The following is a 19911-nucleotide window of genomic DNA, read 5'->3' as shown; positions in this document are numbered from 1 at the left end:
ACACCGCGGCCGCCGTGGTTGCTAATAAACACACAGGGTGGTTGCCGCGTCGCGTTGCCGGGGAAACGGGAGCATGGCTGCCGTGGTGCTGAAGAACAGTGAAGCCTGAAATATCGCTGGGCGAGCTCGGTACCCGGGCCGGACTGTCACACCCGAGCCCAGGGCCCCTCGCCAAATGGTCATTTATTTTCAACTCGCATTCGTCGCAGTATAAATAATTTGGGGGGCCCATCCAAACCCGCGGGGGCCTTTCCGCCCTGGGAGCTCCGATTACGTGGAAGGTGAGTTTAAATGTCATGGATGTTGTTGTTCCAGTGTCTATATGATCTATTTTTTATGATAATTATTATTTCATTTATTTATAAAGTTAATATATATATATATATATATATATATATAATATATTATATATATTATATATTATTATATAGATAGGCCAATTCATATCTATCTTATTACATCTTGCACTAGTAAATCTTTCTTTCTTTCTTTCTTTCTTTCTTTCTTTCTTTCTTTCTTTCTTTCTTTCTTTCTTTCTTTCTTTCTTTCTTTCTTTCTTTCTTTCTTTCTTTCTTTCTTCTCCTCTATATTTATAATTATACAAATGCTAACATTACCCAAAACAAAAACTTTTTCTTAAACTTTTTTGTATTTGTTTAGCTTAAGTCTGTTTATGTTCAGCTTTCACATTGTGCCGGAAGCTGGAAGACATATTACATATATTTCACGCATATATATATATATATATATATATAAAGCCGGGGATATCCCAAAAGTTAAAAATCCAGAAAAAATATTCTCTGTAATAAGATATCATAGGATATGTTTTTAATATGATGATGTTGCTCTGTTAACCATTTACTCACTTGTTCCTGTTTGTGTCTAGTTTTACAATACAGGAGTAACATGCTCGCACAACTCCAAACGCGGGCCCTGGAATCCAATTCCTTTTTGGGGCAGAGCGATAAAGTTTCAGATAAATTGGTAAGTAGAAAATCGCAACTGGGACTAAGAAAAGTGGCCTGTTGTATAGTAAAGTTGTCGAGTGCTTCATCCGAGTGCAGACTACGTGGGCCAAAAGGTTCTGCCGTGTTTCTATCAAAGTCTCACCTGTATAGAGAACTCCGATATTTATCCCAAGAGACAGTGTCAGGCCATCGATCATCCCGTCGTACAGACCAGTACATTGTTAATGTTTTATGTATCCAAAGACCTTTAAACATTTCCCATTTTTCATGCTTAGAGAAAGGATCGTCACCAAATACGTACAAGTCTCCAATCAGTCAAGAAAGCCAAAAAGAGGGATGTCGTCATGGGGTTCGAGGTGCGCACGTTTCTGCACTGGCAGCACTGGGAACCGGGGAAGGAGATCACCAAACATCTCGCCCTGAAAAACGTCAAACTGAAAACTCAGAAGGTGCAATTCAGGTGAGCAGGAGAATCGTAGCCTAGAGTTCGCCTCCTTCCTCCATAATACCGTCTTTGTATTTTGAAGCAGAGATTCTCAAGCATTTCTCGATAGGTGCAAAGAGCTGCATGCATTTCAACGTTTTCTAATGCTGCATTTCGTTAGAAAAGGGTTAATTTAATTAACTGGAACTGCATCTTTAAAATGTGCTATTCAAGCAGCATTAATATCTCCAGTGGTTCGCCCCTCATTCACGTTCTAAAGCAGGGATTTGTTAGCGACGTGTTCACTGCTACTTTTAACCCATGTTTATTTTTTCCAAGCAGACCCCCCAGCACCCCTTTTTTCAGAACTCTGTTTCCTCAGAGTGTCACCTTAATGTCGGGCACTTCCTTCTCTCTCCCGATCACCTTCCGGCCGCTGGAAAAGGTTGGTAGCGGAACTTGCAACACTTGCTGTAGAACCCTGTATGGTTTCTTGTTTCTTGTATTACGCTGCCATCTCGTGGGGATTTTGGGACAAGACATACATTACAAAAGTTTCACGTCTCATAAAAATTCTAGAACTCCCTGCCTCCCAACTGTCCCAGTTTGCGCGGGACAGTCCTGATTTTGCCACTCTGTCCCACCAAGCTCTACCTCTGTCCTGCTTTTTGGGAATGAGAGAGAGCTCGGTGGGACAGCGGGATTTGGACCACAATCCTCTGATGCCAATTTCATTCTCTAGTGTCTAGGACACCCAAGAGCACATACTGCGCATGCTCTGTGCCCCCCGGCATCCCCTGGGGGTAGAAGTTGGGAGATATAGAATTCAGTATTATGAAGCCATCAACTAGTCTTTGCTTTCATTCTGTAAACCGTACGTGTAACATATTTATAGCGTGACTATGAGGACTTCATCACGTTCGAGGCAGAGGAAGGAAGCTTCTCAGTGGTATTACGAGCTACACTGCCTCGCCACGAGCTTCTGTTCCAGGAGGAGCTTACCATCCCTACCTGTGCAGTCCATCACTCCTCCGAGGCTTCATTCGTCCTGCACAACGCATGGTAAGTGCTTTCCTTATTGCAAACCATTGGGGCTGATGAGTGGAAAATCTTTTACGATTAGTACCAAGTCAATAAAAAAAATTGCATTGTAGTCCTATTTGCTGCAATAAAATAGAAACTGTATTTAAAGATGTACTTTATTACCTTAAAAAGCAACTCATAATCCTCTCCTGCCACTTTGATAAATAACTGGAATACACAGCTATCTTCCTTGTTAGACTGTAAATTTTGTCATAAAACAGATGTTTCTGATGATTTGCACGCACATAATTATCTTGTAGGCTTAAACTGTCACTGTAAGAAAAATAAATTATCACATCAAAAAATGATCAATGCACATTAAAAACATATTTTCTATTTTGTGTTCTTGAAAAATACTTTTAAAACCTCTGCTGAGATCATTATAAAGAGTCGCAAGGAAGCCCCAATCCTTTCTTGTGATTGCTGTACAAGTTAAGAATTCCAAATGTGTGTAAAACGTTCAAACTAATAAGCTTAATAAGTTAAGTACAAAATGAGAAAAATTGTGTTTGAAGTAGAAGGGACAGAGAGTTTTTTTTTCATGTTTTTAGTCTCTTATCGTTTAAAATTCTTGTAGACAGTAGCTTGAATTTATGTGTAAATGTGGACTCATATACCCTGACGCCGTATCATGATGTTTTCCATCAGTGACCTGCAGACATCGTTTCGATGGGAAGTGTCGGACCCTTTCACGATGACCCCGGCTAGTGGAACACTGCATCCTCGATGTGAGACTCCAATCAAGGTCCTGTTCCAGCCACAGATGGCTCTTGTGCACAGCGTGGTGGCAGTTTGCCGATTCGGGGTTAACGAGGAATATAACAAAAGCATCCAACTGACTTCCATTGGTGAGCAGACCTCGTTCGTGTAATCGCCAGTCAGACAGACAGCTTCTCTTCTGCTGAGCTGTTGGATCAAATTAGATTGTAAGCTTGCGAGTGTTCTCTATTCCTTTGCTCTTTGTTTTGTTTCACGCAGCAAAGTACCCCCACCTGGTGCTGAGAGTTGCTGGGGCTGCAAGTGAAGAAGATGAACCTTTACTGGATTTCGGCTCAGCCGGAGTGGGCGCCGTGGTGGAGAAGCACATAGAAATACACAACGTCTCAGCGGTAAGAGCTTCATAGCGCTACCGGGAGCAATTTTATAATTAGAATGTACATCCAAAAGTGACACAAAGGGCATCCGTTCGTAGCTCCTCCTGCACACAGACAAGAAGACCTAACCTAGTTGATTTCTAACAATTTACAGGTAGATTCACCGTTCCGAATTGAACGCGCCACCCATTCATCCCAAATGGACTGTCATTTTTTCTGTGATATCGAACGTTCGGTGGTTCCAGCCCAAGGGAAGCTGAAGATTCCAGTGCAATTTCGCCCGCATATTCCTGGGATGGAGACGGTGGATTATTTTCATGTGATCCCAGCTGGTAACCTCACGAAATCTGTGTTAAAGGTTGCCGGAACATGTCAAGGTACATCCTGTATAGAGCTCACAGTCAATTTGCATAACCACGCTCCATCCATCAAATATATACAGTAGGCTGACCAAGCGCATCCGTTTCTACTAAAGGTCCTCGTGTGTCTATCCTAAAGTCTTTGATGGACTTCGGTCTGGTGAATCTGGGGGAGCAGATGCTACGCACCCTGGAAATCACCAATTCTTCGGATGTACCGGCTCACTACCAGTTCGACATTGACAGCAGTGAAAGCGTCTTCTCATTTGATCATCCTTATGGGATTATTGGTCCCCGTGAAACTCGAACTCTGCAGGTCACCTTCGCCCCTCGTCATCCTATTCCCCACTATCGGAGAGTGGCATGCCTCCTCCACCATCAGGTGAGACCGCAGATTATAGAGAAAAGTCCTATTTTTTTGTATTTTGTTATTATGACTAGAAGCTTGAAGTATCTTGTGCTTCCCTCTGTCTTGCAAAGGTTAGGACTTTCTAAACGCTGTTACCGCTCACGCTTTGGTCGTATAACTCATCGACTCTAAAAGTATTTTTTTGTTTTTGTTTTCATAGGATCCTCTCTTTCTAGATTTGATTGGCACGTGTCATTCGGATACAGAGAAACCCGCCATTGTTCTCCCGAAGCATCTGCCCCTATACAGGAAGAATGCGATTCGCGGGCTGACAGCGTACCCTCCAGACGTCCTGAATGCCATGTTACAGGAGGGGAGGCTGGGGAAGGACGCCGACGGAGCGCTGGTGCTGCTGACACAGGTCGCGTGATCTCCGTCACTCAGTCACAGTGAATCTGGAATCGTCCTCAGCTGCTAAGGAGGGGGAGATTAACACTTCTGGTTATAGTTTAATTCCTGGGTTTTTTAACTGGTTTTTAAACCATTCATATGCTGTTTCACTGCCTATGTTATCTTAAATACATATCCATTTAAAGTTACATGCAGAACCATTTGTAAAATCCATTGTCCGACTCGAAATGCCACACACTGCCTGATTTTTACTGTTATGCATACATGATAGATATTAACCTCTTACAACCAAGCTGTTATACATACAGATATTCATTCATTCAGTGAAGAATTGTATTAATACATTTTATATCTTATGTTGCCAAATACAAAATCACATATATTTGGATGATTTGTAATATTATTTTTTCTTTTTTTCTCAGGAATCTGATGGCGAGTATCCTGAGGAACATGGTAGCATGAACTCGGTATCTGAATTCTTTAATGATGAGTTTAGCTCTGACAATACCGTGCTTCCACCCCATGTCACGGCCACAAAAAGAGACTTTGACTTTGGCTGCAGTGTTGGAAATGGCCAGAAAAGGTCTCTCCCGTTATCGCTGACCAATCACACAAAGGGAAAAGTGTCAGTGATATGGACATCAAACCCTGACTGCCCGTTTCAGGTTACCCCACAATCCACGGAGATTCCACCTCTGAAATCGACGGCTTTCACAGTGGTCTTCGGTCCGTCGCAGCCAAACACTCTGTATGCTGGGGAGCTGGAAGGTTTTATCTTCTACAAGGTGAGCAGATGATACCAGGCCGGGAAAGAAGGTCTTCAGGACCTTCCATGTATCAAATATTCCTGGGCATAGTAACTGATTATTCATGGACGTTATTTGAATCATTTGTTTGTGTTCAGTTATTTTCTCTTTTATCTGAGGTCTATAATTTGCACCAGGAATGGAACATAGATGTTTGACTGTTTGTAGTGTCCACAGAGTCTTGTATTATAAAATTAGTATTTCAAACTGTCGTTTAGATCTTATCTGGTCATACTTCATGTCGCCATTGCTTTTTCTCCAGTGCTTTCCTCTTATTCCCTTTTTTACAGGTCCTTCGAGATTATCGGAACGTGGAAGATGCCACAATGTGCCTTCCGTGGTGCATTACGCTTCATGCGAGGGGACACACATTTGAGCGGGGACACCAGCATTTTGTTCCCAGTTGTACACTGGATTGCCCTCGAGCGGTAAGAACATTCTCTAAGTACTACTTAATAATTTCTGAGACAAAGAGGGGAATCAGGCTGAGTTGGAAAACAAGTTGAGATTAGGCTTGAGTATGCAGGTGGTTAAGACAGAAGAAAGCTAAGCAGGTAAGAGAAGGTTGTGGGTCCCTGTACTGGCTTTTAGGCCACACGTTGTGGGGTGAGACCATAGCTGGAAACTGTCTCAATTTAACAGCGGGTCTGTATGTAATGTCATAGGACCTAGGTGACAAACCAGATATGATGGGTTCAGTTGGGGCAGTCCCAGACTTTGATGAAGAGCCAGCCATTGGCAGACCTAGGCAAATGTTATGTATAGTTTAGTGACGTATTGCCCCTTTGCTCCAGGTTTTTCCTCCAGTAAAACAGAATGGTCAGGCTCAGCGTACGTTGCTGATCCAGAACACAGGGCCCTTACCACTGGCCTATGCAATAGACCAGACGAGCTGCCCCTCAGCCCAGGTGAAGCCGGCCTCGGGTCAAATCCCATCCGGATCTCATCAAATTCTGCTTCTAAGAACCAGCCCTACCCAAGCAGGACTGACAAGGCATCAACTGCCCCTGCAGCTGAACTTCAGTCCTGATTTTACCCAGGTAAGCTACAAAGTTTAGGACTCCTATAAGTAGAGCAGGGGACTATTGACATTTTGAATATCATTATATGACAAAAAAAATCCACAACCCTTTTATTTTAATTAACTCTAGTAGTGGCAACAAACTTGTGTTTAGTGTACAGAAATATGTAGCCTGCTCCCGTTTTTATCAGACCCTTTAAGATATAGATTGCTCTAGGAGCGCGAGTGTTTTTTATTAACATTCTTGCTTTTGTACCCAAGGAAATAGTGCTGTTCTCTCGTGCTGAAGCCCCGCAGCTCGTTCTAGAAGGGGACGGAAAGCTCTTTTTTAAGCCGACGTGTGTGGGGACGCAGTCTGAGCGCTCTTACTCTCTGAAGAATTGCTCCAGATTTCCACTGCGCTTCCAGTGGAAAATACAACAACCAGATGCATCATTCATTTCAGTAACTCCAAGCAGTGGAACTATCCGGCCCAACGAAAGCATGGTAAGGGACCCCCAAACGGTGCAAATGATGAGATGCCAAGAAATTATTTTCCTGGCCTGTTAGGGTTAATATGTGAGCCTGCCGTTAATAAATATGCATAAAATAGTCTCACTTATTCAGTTAATCTTCTAGATAAGAGTTCCTGCAATAAAATATTTTAGGGGGATGTTTTGGAAAAGTCACAAACAGTATCCTTCTTGTTTCTGTTTTAAGACCATAGGTATTGGGCTTCCCGAATTGTGTGATAAAAATGTTCACATAGAAAGTTCATCGTATTATTTGTTCTCCACGTTCGTAGGTCCAGACTTGGTCATTTGTGCCACAAGAGGAAAGGAAATACTTTGCTAAAGCCACGGCGCTAACTTGGGCAGCGGTGGAAGATCTTAAACCTGTCGAGAAAATGCGTTATATCCTCCGTATCACTGGAGAGGGCTGCAGGGGGACGCTGTCTGTAAGTGCATCTAATGTAGCCCAACTTGGGAGGCTCATTTAATGAATGCAAGTCATCAGTATGATGTATCCTCACCCTTGAATTAGGCTTTCGCAGTGGCCTGGGTCACTGGAAACTCAGTTTTTTTTTGGGGGGGAGTGAGTTAGCCTTTAGGTTTCCACATTCCCTTGATGGGGCACTGGAGCAAAATGCCTCCAACTTCATTGTTATTTTTACCAATTATGTGTGAACGGCTAGTTTCATATGTCTAGACAGTCTGTAATGTGTAATGTCCTTTCCTATAATTCACCTGTTAAGCCTGTACACTCGCAAAAGTTACAGATTTCTTTTTACAGTTACTATAATTAAGTATTGTATACAGTGCTATCCAAGCCATTCGAAACTCAGAATAAAAAATGTATACTTTATGGATAAGACACACACGGCATATGAACATTACTGGGAAAATCTGGTGCTATGTGCCAGGGAGAAGTTTGGGAAAGACAGAACAGATTGTGTTGATGTTTTTCCTTTTGTCTTCAGGCACTCCAGGAGCAGGTGGACCTGGGGGATATTTTGGTTGGCAGCTTTCAGTCGTGGGATTTGCCTCTGTCGAATGATGGAGACTGCACTCTTGAATACACACTGAGTGCTAAGCAGGAGATAAACGGTCCGTGTGACCAGGAAGAAGTCACCCATGATCCAGTTGGTAGGATGCTTTGTCGCTTTGCAAACAGATGGACCTTTTTTCTGTTCTGCTGTTTAAACATGCAAATTATCATTGACAATAAAGCTGTTAAAAGTACTTTTCACCCTTGAACCCTATCCTCACATTTGTCTGACATCCTTTCATTTCATAACAGCCTTGGAGTTTGAGAACAGTAGAGGCTGTCTCCCTGCGCGGACCAAGCTCAGCATTAGAGTGACAGCTCGTCCGGCACGCAGGCTCCAGTACATATGGAAAATATTCTATTCCATTTTGACCCCAAAAGGTGAGGTTAAAAACTCGACTGTAGTTGCGTACCCTTTCAACGCAACTCGAATGTTGCAAGAAGGCATGACTTTACACTTTGCGAGTCACAGGTGAGGTCATGCAAGTTGAGTGACACGCTCATTTGGGACCGTCGGCGGGAGCGGGGGGCTCTGTCCTTCAGAGTTTTCCTTACTTTTGACTTTGGGCACTTTACTCCGTTTGGCCTTTGATGATAATCCTTTTGCACCAGGATCGATGGGTAAAACACCCCACATTTGTTAACATAGTAATAATATTTAGTTATTTTACCCTAATAATCTATAGAGAAAACACCTCCACATTAATGCCTTTTTCCGTCCATAGCTCTGGATCCCAGTAACGCAGTCAGCAAGGAGCACTTTCTGTGCTGTGTGACGGCACAGGGTGTTTACCCCGTCTTGTCCATTGTGGATGTGTGCGCGGCTGGCAGTGCCACTTCACTCAACAAGACTCAACTGTGGAGACTGTTTTCATTAGAAAGGATAAACACGTACCTCAAAAGAGACCCCACTCCGGCAGAGCTCATATATCGGGTCCCTACTCGACACAGGTACGGTGCGCCATGGGTGCTTGGGTTTAAAAGATTCGGAAGGTGACTGTTAACAGCTGAAAACATGTAATATACTTGCATGTGCCAGACTCTAAGATCTTTTGCTAATGGCTTTGGCTGCGCTGTGTCACATTTGGTGGAAGAAATTACCACCTGGCTTATTGACTGAGCTGAAGTCCATTAACGGTTACTGTGAGCAGCTGAACTAGGTGGGGACTCCCCACAAACACAGAAGGAATTAGTTATCCCCAAATCCAGGTCAGGGCGAGCATCAGAACTTTTGGGACTTACAGAACAAATGGTCTGGTCCCTTCTCCCCAGGTTTTCCAGGATTTTCTCTTCTACTCATCTTTTTGTGTTGGCAAAGATGACATAGGCAGGCTGTTTGGGGGAACTGACAAGCTGTTTTGGGGCAAAAGATGGCACAAGCAAGCTGTTTGCTGGCACTGACAATCTGTTTGGGGACAAAGATGGCAGATGCCAAACTGTTTGAGGGAAAAGGTGATACAGGAAGCTGTTTGGGGCACAGAAGACACTTACTTAGGCTAGACCTGTTACTATATGATTGATCATTTCATGTAAGTCTTGATTATCTTTTTTTCATTCATGCACAGCGTCCGAAGATGCCCCCCTATAAACACCCCAGTGCTCCTTGACTTCAACTTTGGAGCCGCCCCTGTGGGATCGGAACCTTTTGTGACATTTCTCTTGCTAGAGAACAGAGGGGTTGTGCCTGTGAACTGGTGAGTACGTGGGATACGGAGCTATGTCATTCAGCAGCGTTTGTGTATAGTAAGCAATGAAATGATCCTGCAGGTTGGGCCATTGCATTGATTGCTTCACAAACTTTTATTAGTCAGAGAGTCCGACTGGGTGATTAAGACTGAGCCGTTCTATTGTTTCCCTCAAGCAGTATGATAAGGACTCAGAATGTCTGTTGAGGAGACTGGGCTCAGAACTCATACAAATGGCTAATAAGCAACAAACATAGAATTTGATAGCAGATGCAGATTTAGTGAGGGTTCCGAGTTCATTGTTACCAGAATTTGGTTTTCTTCTCCCACAGGGAATTTCTATTTCCGGCAGATCAGCAGATCGAGCTCGAATTCTGGGCTGAAACCTTTGAGTTTGAGCAAAGCGAGATTCACCAGATGAGAATCCAAGACAACAAGCTGTTTGCAGCCAGCCCCAAATCAGGGACTGTGAATCCAGGCCAGCAGCACACGGTCCAGCTGTCATACAGGTGAGATATCTACACGGATGCACGCAATGGGCATGATCTGTGCGTCTGTTTACTATACAATAATACATATATATATATACTATTGTACTGTCTCAGAGGGGTTTCATGTTCTGTGCTACTATTTAACTGGGAATCTTCTATTGATATTTGGAAACCAATATCTTTTTTTATTTATGATCCAATGTACAGGCATGATTTTGTTGGAATCGATCGTCTGCCAGTCCTCCTGAAATTGTCACATGGCAGGGAGATATTGGTACGTTGGATGTAAATTCTTCTAACAAACACCCACCCTGTAAACACCCACCCTGAGGATATTACTAAATAGGGGTAACTCCAAAAAAGTTTTTTTCTCAAGAGCAGGGGTACACTAAGGTTGGTAACCATAATGCGCATTACGTGACCCAGCAGTAGTAAGGCTGCAGCAGTGCAGTAGCTCACACAGAGAGTGCAAGCTGCAGTAAAGTCTGGGCTTCGTGCAAGGGAATGAGAAGTGTGTGAGCGGCAAAGAGAAAAGGTGAGGGAGGGTGTGAGTGTGCATATGTATGGGTAAGTGTATGGTGTTGGTGTATATAAATATGTTATATAAAGTGTATGGTTAGAGTGAGTATGCTGCTTCCTTTATAATATATGAATGAATTGGCCACACCCCTTGTAGGACAGGCCACGCCCCTCACAGACTCTAGCCTCCACCGCCAGCGAACACCGCCAGGGGGCTAAGGGCACCTGAAATGTTGGTGGGTGCGACATAGTAATTTTTGTTGCGTCTTTCTGCAGCTAAACTTCATTGGAGTCACCGTTGAGAAGGATCAGCGCTACGTACATTTCACCTCCACGAAGCACCAGTTCACCCCGGTGGCCATCGGCAGCTCTGGGCCCCCCAAACAGGTGACTTTTGTTTCTTTTCATATTTCCAATTCTGTCTCGGGTTTCAATCGCTGCACTCCTTACACTGAGGTTCACGTGTCTCTCCGCGACGTGGTTCATTCCTGTTACTTTCCATCTATCGCATTACAGCCTGTAATCTGTACTTTATGGATTTGCTTTAGTATAACATCTTAGAGACGTAGACAGGCAGTGGGCGGAGCTTTGATACCCCCAGCTTGGGGCAAATAGGCCGTATTAGCGTCTGGGTTTGTAGCCCCTGATGTATATAACGTGTTTCCAGAGGTGAGCCACATCTTGTCATGTCACAGATCTATGAACTGTACAATGGAGGCGCCGTGGCCGTGATCTACGAAATTCAGCAGGAGCCGCTAAAGGCAATCCAGGAGGAGAATTATCACCACCCCGTGTTCCAGTGTCTAAACCCCAGGGGGGAGATATTACCCGGAGCAACCGCTTTCGTGGAGTGGATCTTCTCCCCACTGGAGGCTAAAACTTACTCAGTAAGAATGTTAACCCATTAAAAACAATGCATTGTGAGCCCGTACATGTACGGGCTTTGTCATGAAGAGGTTAAATGCTACAGTCATCTCTCCATCCGCTGCCGGTGACGTAACTTTGCTTGTCTGCGCCGTTACACTCAGGTTACCGTCCCTGTGCACATCCTCGGAGGCGACTCCGTCCTCGTCACGTTTGAAGGAATTGGTTATGATAGAGACGCGCTCGGGGACTCCGCAGTGTTTGAGAACTTTTCACCGTTACCAGCAACCCCAAGGCTCACGGCTCCGGGGCAGGTAAAGGGCCATTTAACAAACGAGTTTAACCCTTACATCCCAGAGGAGCGTTGACTAATATCGATATCAACACTAATATCTCTTACAAGAGACAGAAGCCAAAGTAGTTTTTCATGATGGGCTGCAGATGGGTACTGATGATGTCAACTTGCATTTCAGCCAATCAGAACAGGGGCTTCCTTCTCCTCCTGCTTGATGGGAAAATAGTTTAGAACTTCTAAAGTATAAGCTGCCTCATGAAAATTTTGTGAGCATTAAAAAAACATTGTTTTTGATGATTTAGTCAAATTTTAAGGCACGAGCCTCTCGGTGGTGAGCTCTCCGCTATGGGGAGCGTGTGATATCGTCTCCTCATCCATGACATTGTCCTGTTTCGCCGTGTCTTCTGCAGCAGGTTCTCCTGAGCCTGCAGAGCGTCACTTTTGGAGATATCCCAGTTTTCTCAAAATCCAGTCGCCTTCTGTTCCTCAACAACACGTCTCGGAGAGAAGCGGCTTTCTTCACCTGGTGTGCAGGGTCTCCCCATGTTAATGAGGTGAGTGCACTCCAAACCACAGACACCACAGATCTGTGCATTCTCTCAAAGAAAAAAAACTGCAAAAATTCTTTGCTGCCGTTGTCTCTTTAACCAAAATGTCGCTCAGACCTCTAAACAATAAAAAAAACAATGATTTCAACTTATGACTCAATGTTATGTCGCAGAGGAGCTGAGTTAATGAATGTAAGACTATTTTCTTTAGTGATCGATACCCACGCTTGGAATTCTTTGTAGCATTATGTCATTTTATCAGATATGTGTTTTAAAGTCCATTAACCTTCTCATACTGTTAGGGGACAGTATAGGCCAGGGCTAACTAGAGCCCAAATCCTGGCTTGGTCCAGCTCATCTGGAAAGGACTAGCAGTAGCCAGGGCCAAGCTGACTCTCCTCCTCTCTCCTGAGGGCCGTACCTATCCAGCTTGCCAAACTTCACCGGGCCCAGGGGTCTGCATGCCCAGCCCCCCCCCCCGCTTTAGCTCATGTTCTTCACATGATATTAGGGATATTGGGATATTAGTTTATACAATTAGTGGAAACTATTGCCATCACGTCATATGACAAGTACCTTGTAGGGTGAAGCCATGCTGGGTGAGTGTGTCTTACTGGAGTTTTGGATTTTGTTACAGGCCCTGCACGTCTCTCCTGCGTCAGGTGTTTTGCGGCCAGGTGAGAGTACAAACGTCATTGTCACACTTCATACGGGGGAGCAGGCTGCTTTCTACACGCTGGACCTTGTATGCGAGGCAAGTCAATCCCTGAAATGCATTTGTTCTATTAAATCGAGAGATCCATTACACGGCTGCAGGATCACATATCAGTCCTGTGACTCCCTGGGGACTAGCAGAGTCTCTCATCTTCTTCCAGATCTTTATGGAAAAGGCGCTTGCCAAATACCATCAGGAGCTTCTGGAGTGGGAGGAAGAACGAGAACGGCAGTCTTTGGAATTTACCATCACTGAACATGGCAGGGAGAAGAAGGAATCACCGGCTTGGGTAAATACCTGCCGGGGGTTATGTGCACAATTAACATCACACTATTTATCCGTGCACCTTGTAGCGACTTTCGTTTTCATCAACAAGGTCTTATTTCTTACTGGTATTTATTTTCCAGCATGGTTTGGCGTCCTCTGGATCCGGTGCATCCAAAGGGACCCAGGAATTAAAAGAAATCCGGAGATACAAGGTACGCCAGACTCCTCGACGCACCAACGTTTTCACCAATGATCAATTATAGCTCATTATAAATGAGCAACATTACAATATTTAGACGCAAGACAACATGGAGACATGAATATCTACTGATATAAATACAGTGGGAGTCTGTCCTCCACCCGCCAGATGCTTACTGACCATGCGCCATCATGCAGTAAATGCAGTAACTAAATTAGTAATAGGAAATATTATGCAATATCAAAATACATCAGAAAATGAAAAGTTAACCTTTTTTCCAATCTTTTGTAGAAGTTCTGAAAAGAATTCATGTTTTGTTTTCAGACCCTCCCACCCATCAAGAACGGAGAGGTTTCTCGGCCACCGGCGACCAGAGACAGAGGGAGTCGAAGGGCAGAAAAGGAGCGGCAGAGATTCTGGCCCCAACCTGAACATCCGGACCCTCTCCATCTGCACTTGTCGGTTACCGGACGATCCCACCACACTCAGGACTTCTTCAACCTTTTACAAAACGACTTCCATCGTCACTTCCATTACTGGTGAGAATCCCAGTAATCCCGGGGGAAATACCCTAAAATAAAATCAGAATTTCAGCCGGATCTACATGGTATTTTTTATTTATATACCCAATAGGCTGCCCAAGGACAGAGAGGAAAAACCGGCGCATGTGGATCTGCAACCAGAGACCGGAGAGTCGGACGCCAGCCAAAGGAAGCCCACCCTTCAACAGCAGGAATTGGCTGTGGACATCATGGCATCCGTTATCCAGTAAACATTTAACCATTTCAGTACTGCAAGATTACAAGATTTATTGCAATGACACAGATTAATGTTATTTGATGTCTGACATCAAGTTGCTCTAAAACAATACCCAGAGAGCTATTTGATGGAGACCCCCATATAGAAAGTATTTTTCTATATGAAAGATAATGGAGATCCTTAATGGCGCCAGGAGGAGTTAAGTTCAGAAAACATTCATTTCTTGTGTCAAATGAAGCCCTTGTGTTATATTTTGATACTAATGAATGGAACTTAAAATCAAATTTTATGTATATGGTTCTAGGTCAGCTTGAGACATATATAATACTGTATATATATATCTATATGTGTATCTTACGTTTTAAGGAGACGTGTAGAAAATCCACATAATCCACTGGTGCGGATTTCATTTTTCTCAGGAATCTTTTGGATGACCCACGCTTCCACGAAGCTATTGAGCAGATTGGGAACGATCCTCTCCCTTACTTCAGTCAGCTGGGAACCCGAGAGAAGCCTTCTAATAGAGGAGGCACGCCTGGGGCCAAGGACACGGGGTCTTCTGAAGCAAGGTCAGATGTGTTAGCCATAGAGGGAAAGAGAAACGAAAAGGGGGAAACAACAAGAGGTGAGAAGGAGCCAAGCAAAAGAGGGGAAGAGGGCAAGGAACGTCACACAGAAGAAGAGGGTGAGGAACATCACACAGAAGAAGAGGGCGAGGGATGTCACACAGAAGAAGAGGGCGAGGAACGTCAAACAGAAGAAGAGGGCGAGGAACGTCACACAGAAGAAGAGGGTGAGGAACGTCACACAGAAGAAGAGGGTGAGGAACACGTGACAGATGAGGAGCGCGGGTTGGCCTGTGCACAAACTGATGTTAAATCTCACACAGCGCAAGAGGAACTAAAAGAAAAAATCAAAAGGTAAGATGTGATCAGATTACTAAACAGAATATAGAAAATGGAGGAGTTTCATTTTAGGAAGGCAAGTGAATCAACAGCTTCGCCCTTTTGCGAAGTTGGTCAATAGTTCTACTAATGGTAGAATCAAGGTCCCAGCGTTAAGTGCACGTTTCAGCAAGCGGGCATGGAGAGTAAGCTATAAGAGATCTGGTTATGATCCTCCCTATCATTATAGATCAACAAGGGATCTACGAGCAAACAGTAGCCAGTTGTGCCTTAATTACTCAATGGGCCCATGTAGAGGATCTGATTCATCCTCGCTAACCAAGAAACTGGAAGTTACTTAGACCAATTGCTCTCAGGGAGAAAATGTATCAGCTACATGCGCTCTGGCCACCAGGTGGCGCTGTGTCACCACAGTGGTTACCTTTCGTACCATAAAGCGCTAATGATTTCAGTTGCCCCGTATTCTAGGCCTGGGTCTTTACACTCACTTCCTTAGCGCCGCTGTAAAGTGCTGAGTGTACCCACACAATTTCTGTTTTTCTTATCTCAATAGTTTAAACACATGACCTCATAGCCTAAGAAAGAACGAGGCGACGAGGGCTTTCCTGAACTCTCACATGACTAAGCAGAAGCAGGATGCAGGATGCATCGTATTTGCAATTTAAAGCAACGTCTGACTTAGCTGGCACAATAACTATTTATAGGGCGAAATCCTACCTCCTGCCCCGACCTGCTTAATAGAGCCGCCGTCTCGTATATCGTAGTATTTTAACACAGACGTCCAGTGGTTTTCCAGCTTCTGGGGGGATCTCACCCCGAATATCCCACCGGCGGCTTCGTGCCGAGTCTGACGACACTTCTCTGTTATATTTGCTTTTAGTTAATATTTTAATGGTTTTTCAAGAAAAAAAACAACACAGTAACGATTGTTTCAATTGCTTTAAGAGCTTTTACAGAAGTACAATTCCCACAAATGGGGGTAGGAAGAGGGACTTCATGTATGTATCTATATATGTATGTATGTATGTATGTATGTACAAACCAGATTACGGCCCTTTCTGCTGCCCCATTGGGGCATCAAGAGTTAATTGTTCTAGATGTATACCAGCGCCATGTCTGTACCACCTCTATTGAATCCTCCGCAGCGCCAACTAAGCATTTCCATCATAGTATAGAATAAGCTAGAACTGTTCCAGACCTAGCGCAGAGCGTGAGACGGGTTTGTGGAACGTTCCAAAGTCGTGAGAGATGGGGCCACGCGGTAGAGCGAGGGCTTTCACAAAATAAGTCTGTTTGTTCATGTTTTTTTAAACACACGCTGCTCCACGCCAGAGATTTCACCGTCCGCCTGTCTTCTCAGGTCGCCGGGGTTCGCTCACCTGGCAGAATCTGTGCTAGAGAACACTTTGCAGAATATCCTGATCGAAGCCAACCGAGGAGAAGTGGTGCTCACTGCGCGCCCTCGCGTCATCGCCCTGCCTCCCGTGACCCCCAGGTATTGTGTGTCTCTCGTGTGTATGCTTTAATTTTCCTTAATGGCTCTCACCGATCCTATATGACTTAGAGGACGGTATAAATAGGATTTCACATCTCTCTCGGTTTACTTCTCTATTAACTTTATTCTTGGACGTGAAAAACGAACCGAACCGGCCAACGCGCCAGCCTGACCGCTTCCAGGGGGCGGAAGGATTGAAGCGTCCGAATTAAGCGGTGTCACGCAGAATGATATTATCCAGATCAGCTGATTTCTCAGAAGGAATCGATCGAAGGAATTAACCGTCCAGCTTGTGTTAACTTGTAACCTAGAGATTCGCTCGAGCCCGGGGTATAAATCACATCATATTGCCCTCCAGGTGTGAGATATCCCACAGGTGCAGGAGATAGTAACGGATTACCAAAGTAAATACAAGCTGCACAGGAACCACGAGCGGGGAGTTTGTGGATAAATATTGTCGCTGCCTTTTTTTCTTTAATAGGGGGATCAGCCCTACCTCCACGGCACGGACCCTCTCCACCCCACAGAACGACCAGGCCACGGCAGATTGTCCCAAGCCAGACATCTCGGATAACGGGGCAAGAACCGTCACCCCCACACGAAGCCAACGGGCATCGTTCCGTTCGTCGCACCCGGCACCCCAAGCACCCGGCTGACGTGGAAGAAAAAACATGAGTTTCCAGAGGGGTTAATATTCATTAATGGGAAGTGGATATAATTAGGGGGTTTCTTTTTTTTCCCTGTAAACACATTAAAGCGTCTTTGTTTCCAGTTCAGTTTGTAGATGGAAGTTTCTGATATTCTTTACCGCCTGTCCGGGTCACAGAGAGTCGCCCTGACATTGTGTCAGATTTGTTTAAGGACAGACAATAAATTCTGGCGTGACCCACGCTGCGGACGTGGCTCCGGCAAACTGACCTCAAAGGGATCGGGTGATTTTACATCGGTAGGAAGGGGAACGGTGAAAGGTTCGGGCTCACAAGCATCGTGCATTACAGGGCCGTGCGTAGAGGTGATCGTCACGATAGGTCACATGATGGCTCGTGATGTCGATAGTCTTACTTTTTTTTGTACTAATCCAAGCTTTTGCGGGCGTTACAACAGAAACGGATGAAAACGTAAGGATTCTGCAGTAATTCCCAAGGAGCGTTTTTTGGCCTAGATGCGTATCTATAAAACTGATACAAATATTATTACACATAAATCCATCGACCTACTAAACTCGACAACTTTAGATATTTATAAACTACAGATTAAAAGTTTGGGGTCTCTCAGAAATGCAATTGTTTCTGAAATAAACCAAAACTGTGTCAATTTAAAACGATTTTGAATGGAATCTCTTCATAGGCGCACAGAGGCCCTTTATCACTCCCATCACTCCTGTGTTCCGATGGCCTTTTATCACTCCCATCACTCCTGTGTTCCGATGGCCTTTTATCACTCCCATCACTCCTGTGTTCCAATGGCCCTTTATCACTCCCATCACTCCTGTGTTCCAATGGCCCTTTATCACTCCCATCACTCCTGGGTTCCAATGGCCCTTTATCACTCCCATCACTCCTGGGTTCCAATGGCACGTTGTGTTCGCTGATCCAAGTTTAAAAGGCTGATTGATGGTAAGAAAACCCTTTTGCGATTATGTTACAGCCAGAAATGTCCTTGTTTTCCAGGAAAACAACTCAGTGACCCCAAACCTTTGAAACAGTAGTGTGTGTGTGTAAATTGGATGGAAGAGCAGCCCCATTCGCCCCCCCCGTCTCGTCTGTATTTCTTTTTCTTTAAAGACTCAAACCTTAATCAGTCGTTGGTCTCGTCTTAGATTCAGGAGCCGGATGTCTATCCCATGCATGTTTAATCCCCTCCCCTGCTGGGTGACTGCTTTACACATATATTTATATACCGTATATCTACAATGGTGTGATTGTATATATTTGGGGGCTTTTGCAACTTGCGTTGATACGTTACGTTTTAACATTTATATTTTACTAAAATTTCCACTTTTCTGCTTCATGTCAAGATTTTATACATCCTGGAAACGTCGGCTGATCTGTCCGCCCTACTTTATGCTGAAGCCACAGAAATGCCTTGTTTTAGTGTTTAAAAAAAAAATCGTAATCCAGAGGCGGACACGTCAGTCCAAGGCCCCGACCCAGGCTGCAGACGCATACAATGGAACCGTCCAACCATCTCTAGATTTGGAAAGCAGCCCAGTCATCTTTACAGCTTTCAGGGCATCCGAGCAGAGAAGCATTAAATGCAGAATAAAGCGATCCCTGCAACGCCTTATACACAAGAGACATATAGTTATATATATATATTATTATATATATATAGACAGCGAGAGACTCGCGGATCATGTGCAGCCAGCCCTGACCTTTAACTTTTCTCTCTTTGTAACGCGTCTCCTGGAATCAAATAAATTCCGGCTTTCATAGAATTATACGATTTCTCGGCGGATCAGCCCCGTTTGGCCCCATCTAGTCTCAAACGTTATCAGTCGTTGGTCTCGTCTTAGATTCAGGAGCCGTATGTCTATCCCATGCATGTTTAATACCCTCACTGTATTACCCTCTACCACTTCTGCTGGGAGGTTGTTCCACTTATCTACCACTCTTGCAGCACTATCCGTACGCGCGCTCAGCTTCGCCCTGCCTCTGAGAGTAGGTGACGCAGTTTCTGTCTTCTATTGCATTATTTTTGTAGGACATCAGCAGGCAATTACACCTTATTCTCTAAAACTGATGACGGGTAATCACAAGACTCAGGTGAAAAGAACAGGACCGGGTTTAGGGATAGTTTGACATAAGAACAGGTGTGGCTCGGTTGGTGGGATTATCCCACCTGCAATTAAGCAGGGATATCCTTAAACAGGCAGTGACAGTGTCTTTGTAGGGATCAGCAGGTCTGTGTATGGTCTCTGCGGGGGGGGGTATTTAGCAGGAACTGTAAAAATTTCGGCATTACTGTTTCACTAATAAAATAAATAAAATGCAGATATTTTGTTACATTTAGGGCCGGTGTGCCTTTTTGTTTATCCTTAAAGATGTGAACGAGACCGAGGGAACCCAAGGAATCGCACCCTACTTTTACGATGACCCTTCTGGGTGCTTTTTTCCCCCTTAATATT

General features: G+C 44.4%; 1 protein-coding gene across 1 annotated transcript; it reads left to right on the top strand.

Moving 5' to 3' along the window:
- The first annotated feature begins 127 nt into the window (after positions 1-127).
- CFAP65 (cilia and flagella associated protein 65) lies at positions 128-17567 on the top strand. The gene is made up of 33 exons (XM_053471837.1): positions 128-281; positions 887-984; positions 1244-1428; positions 1735-1837; positions 2288-2454; positions 3124-3323; positions 3454-3584; positions 3724-3946; positions 4045-4310; positions 4498-4698; positions 5111-5473; positions 5785-5922; positions 6289-6534; positions 6777-7001; positions 7300-7452; positions 7975-8140; positions 8295-8423; positions 8768-8993; positions 9608-9736; positions 10060-10236; positions 10426-10492; positions 11014-11124; positions 11433-11624; positions 11766-11915; positions 12307-12450; positions 13082-13198; positions 13320-13448; positions 13567-13638; positions 13950-14164; positions 14259-14393; positions 14804-15304; positions 16650-16784; positions 17266-17567. Exons 2-33 carry the CDS (start codon positions 907-909, stop codon positions 17438-17440), a joined length of 5649 nt encoding a protein of 1882 aa, XP_053327812.1. The 5' UTR covers positions 128-281; positions 887-906; the 3' UTR covers positions 17441-17567.
- The last annotated feature ends 2344 nt before the right edge of the window (positions 17568-19911 follow it).

The sequence above is a fragment of the Spea bombifrons genome, chromosome 7 (genome assembly GCF_027358695.1).
Source record: "Spea bombifrons isolate aSpeBom1 chromosome 7, aSpeBom1.2.pri, whole genome shotgun sequence".
Classification (NCBI taxonomy): Eukaryota; Metazoa; Chordata; class Amphibia; order Anura; family Pelobatidae; genus Spea; species Spea bombifrons.
The sequence above is the reverse complement of the archived record's forward strand: the minus strand, read 5'-3'. Positions and strand labels throughout refer to the sequence as shown.

Bases quoted from the DNA above. Each gene is read 5' to 3' on its own strand.
- CFAP65 (XM_053471837.1), top strand. From the start codon at position 907: ATGCTCGCACAACTCCAAACGCGGGCCCTGGAATCCAATTCCTTTTTG. The intron at 2,455-3,123 runs GTAAGTGCTTTC...GTTTTCCATCAG, and splicing joins TTCGTCCTGCACAACGCATG to TGACCTGCAGACATCGTTTC. The intron at 14,394-14,803 runs GTAAACATTTAA...CATTTTTCTCAG, and splicing joins ATCATGGCATCCGTTATCCA to GAATCTTTTGGATGACCCAC.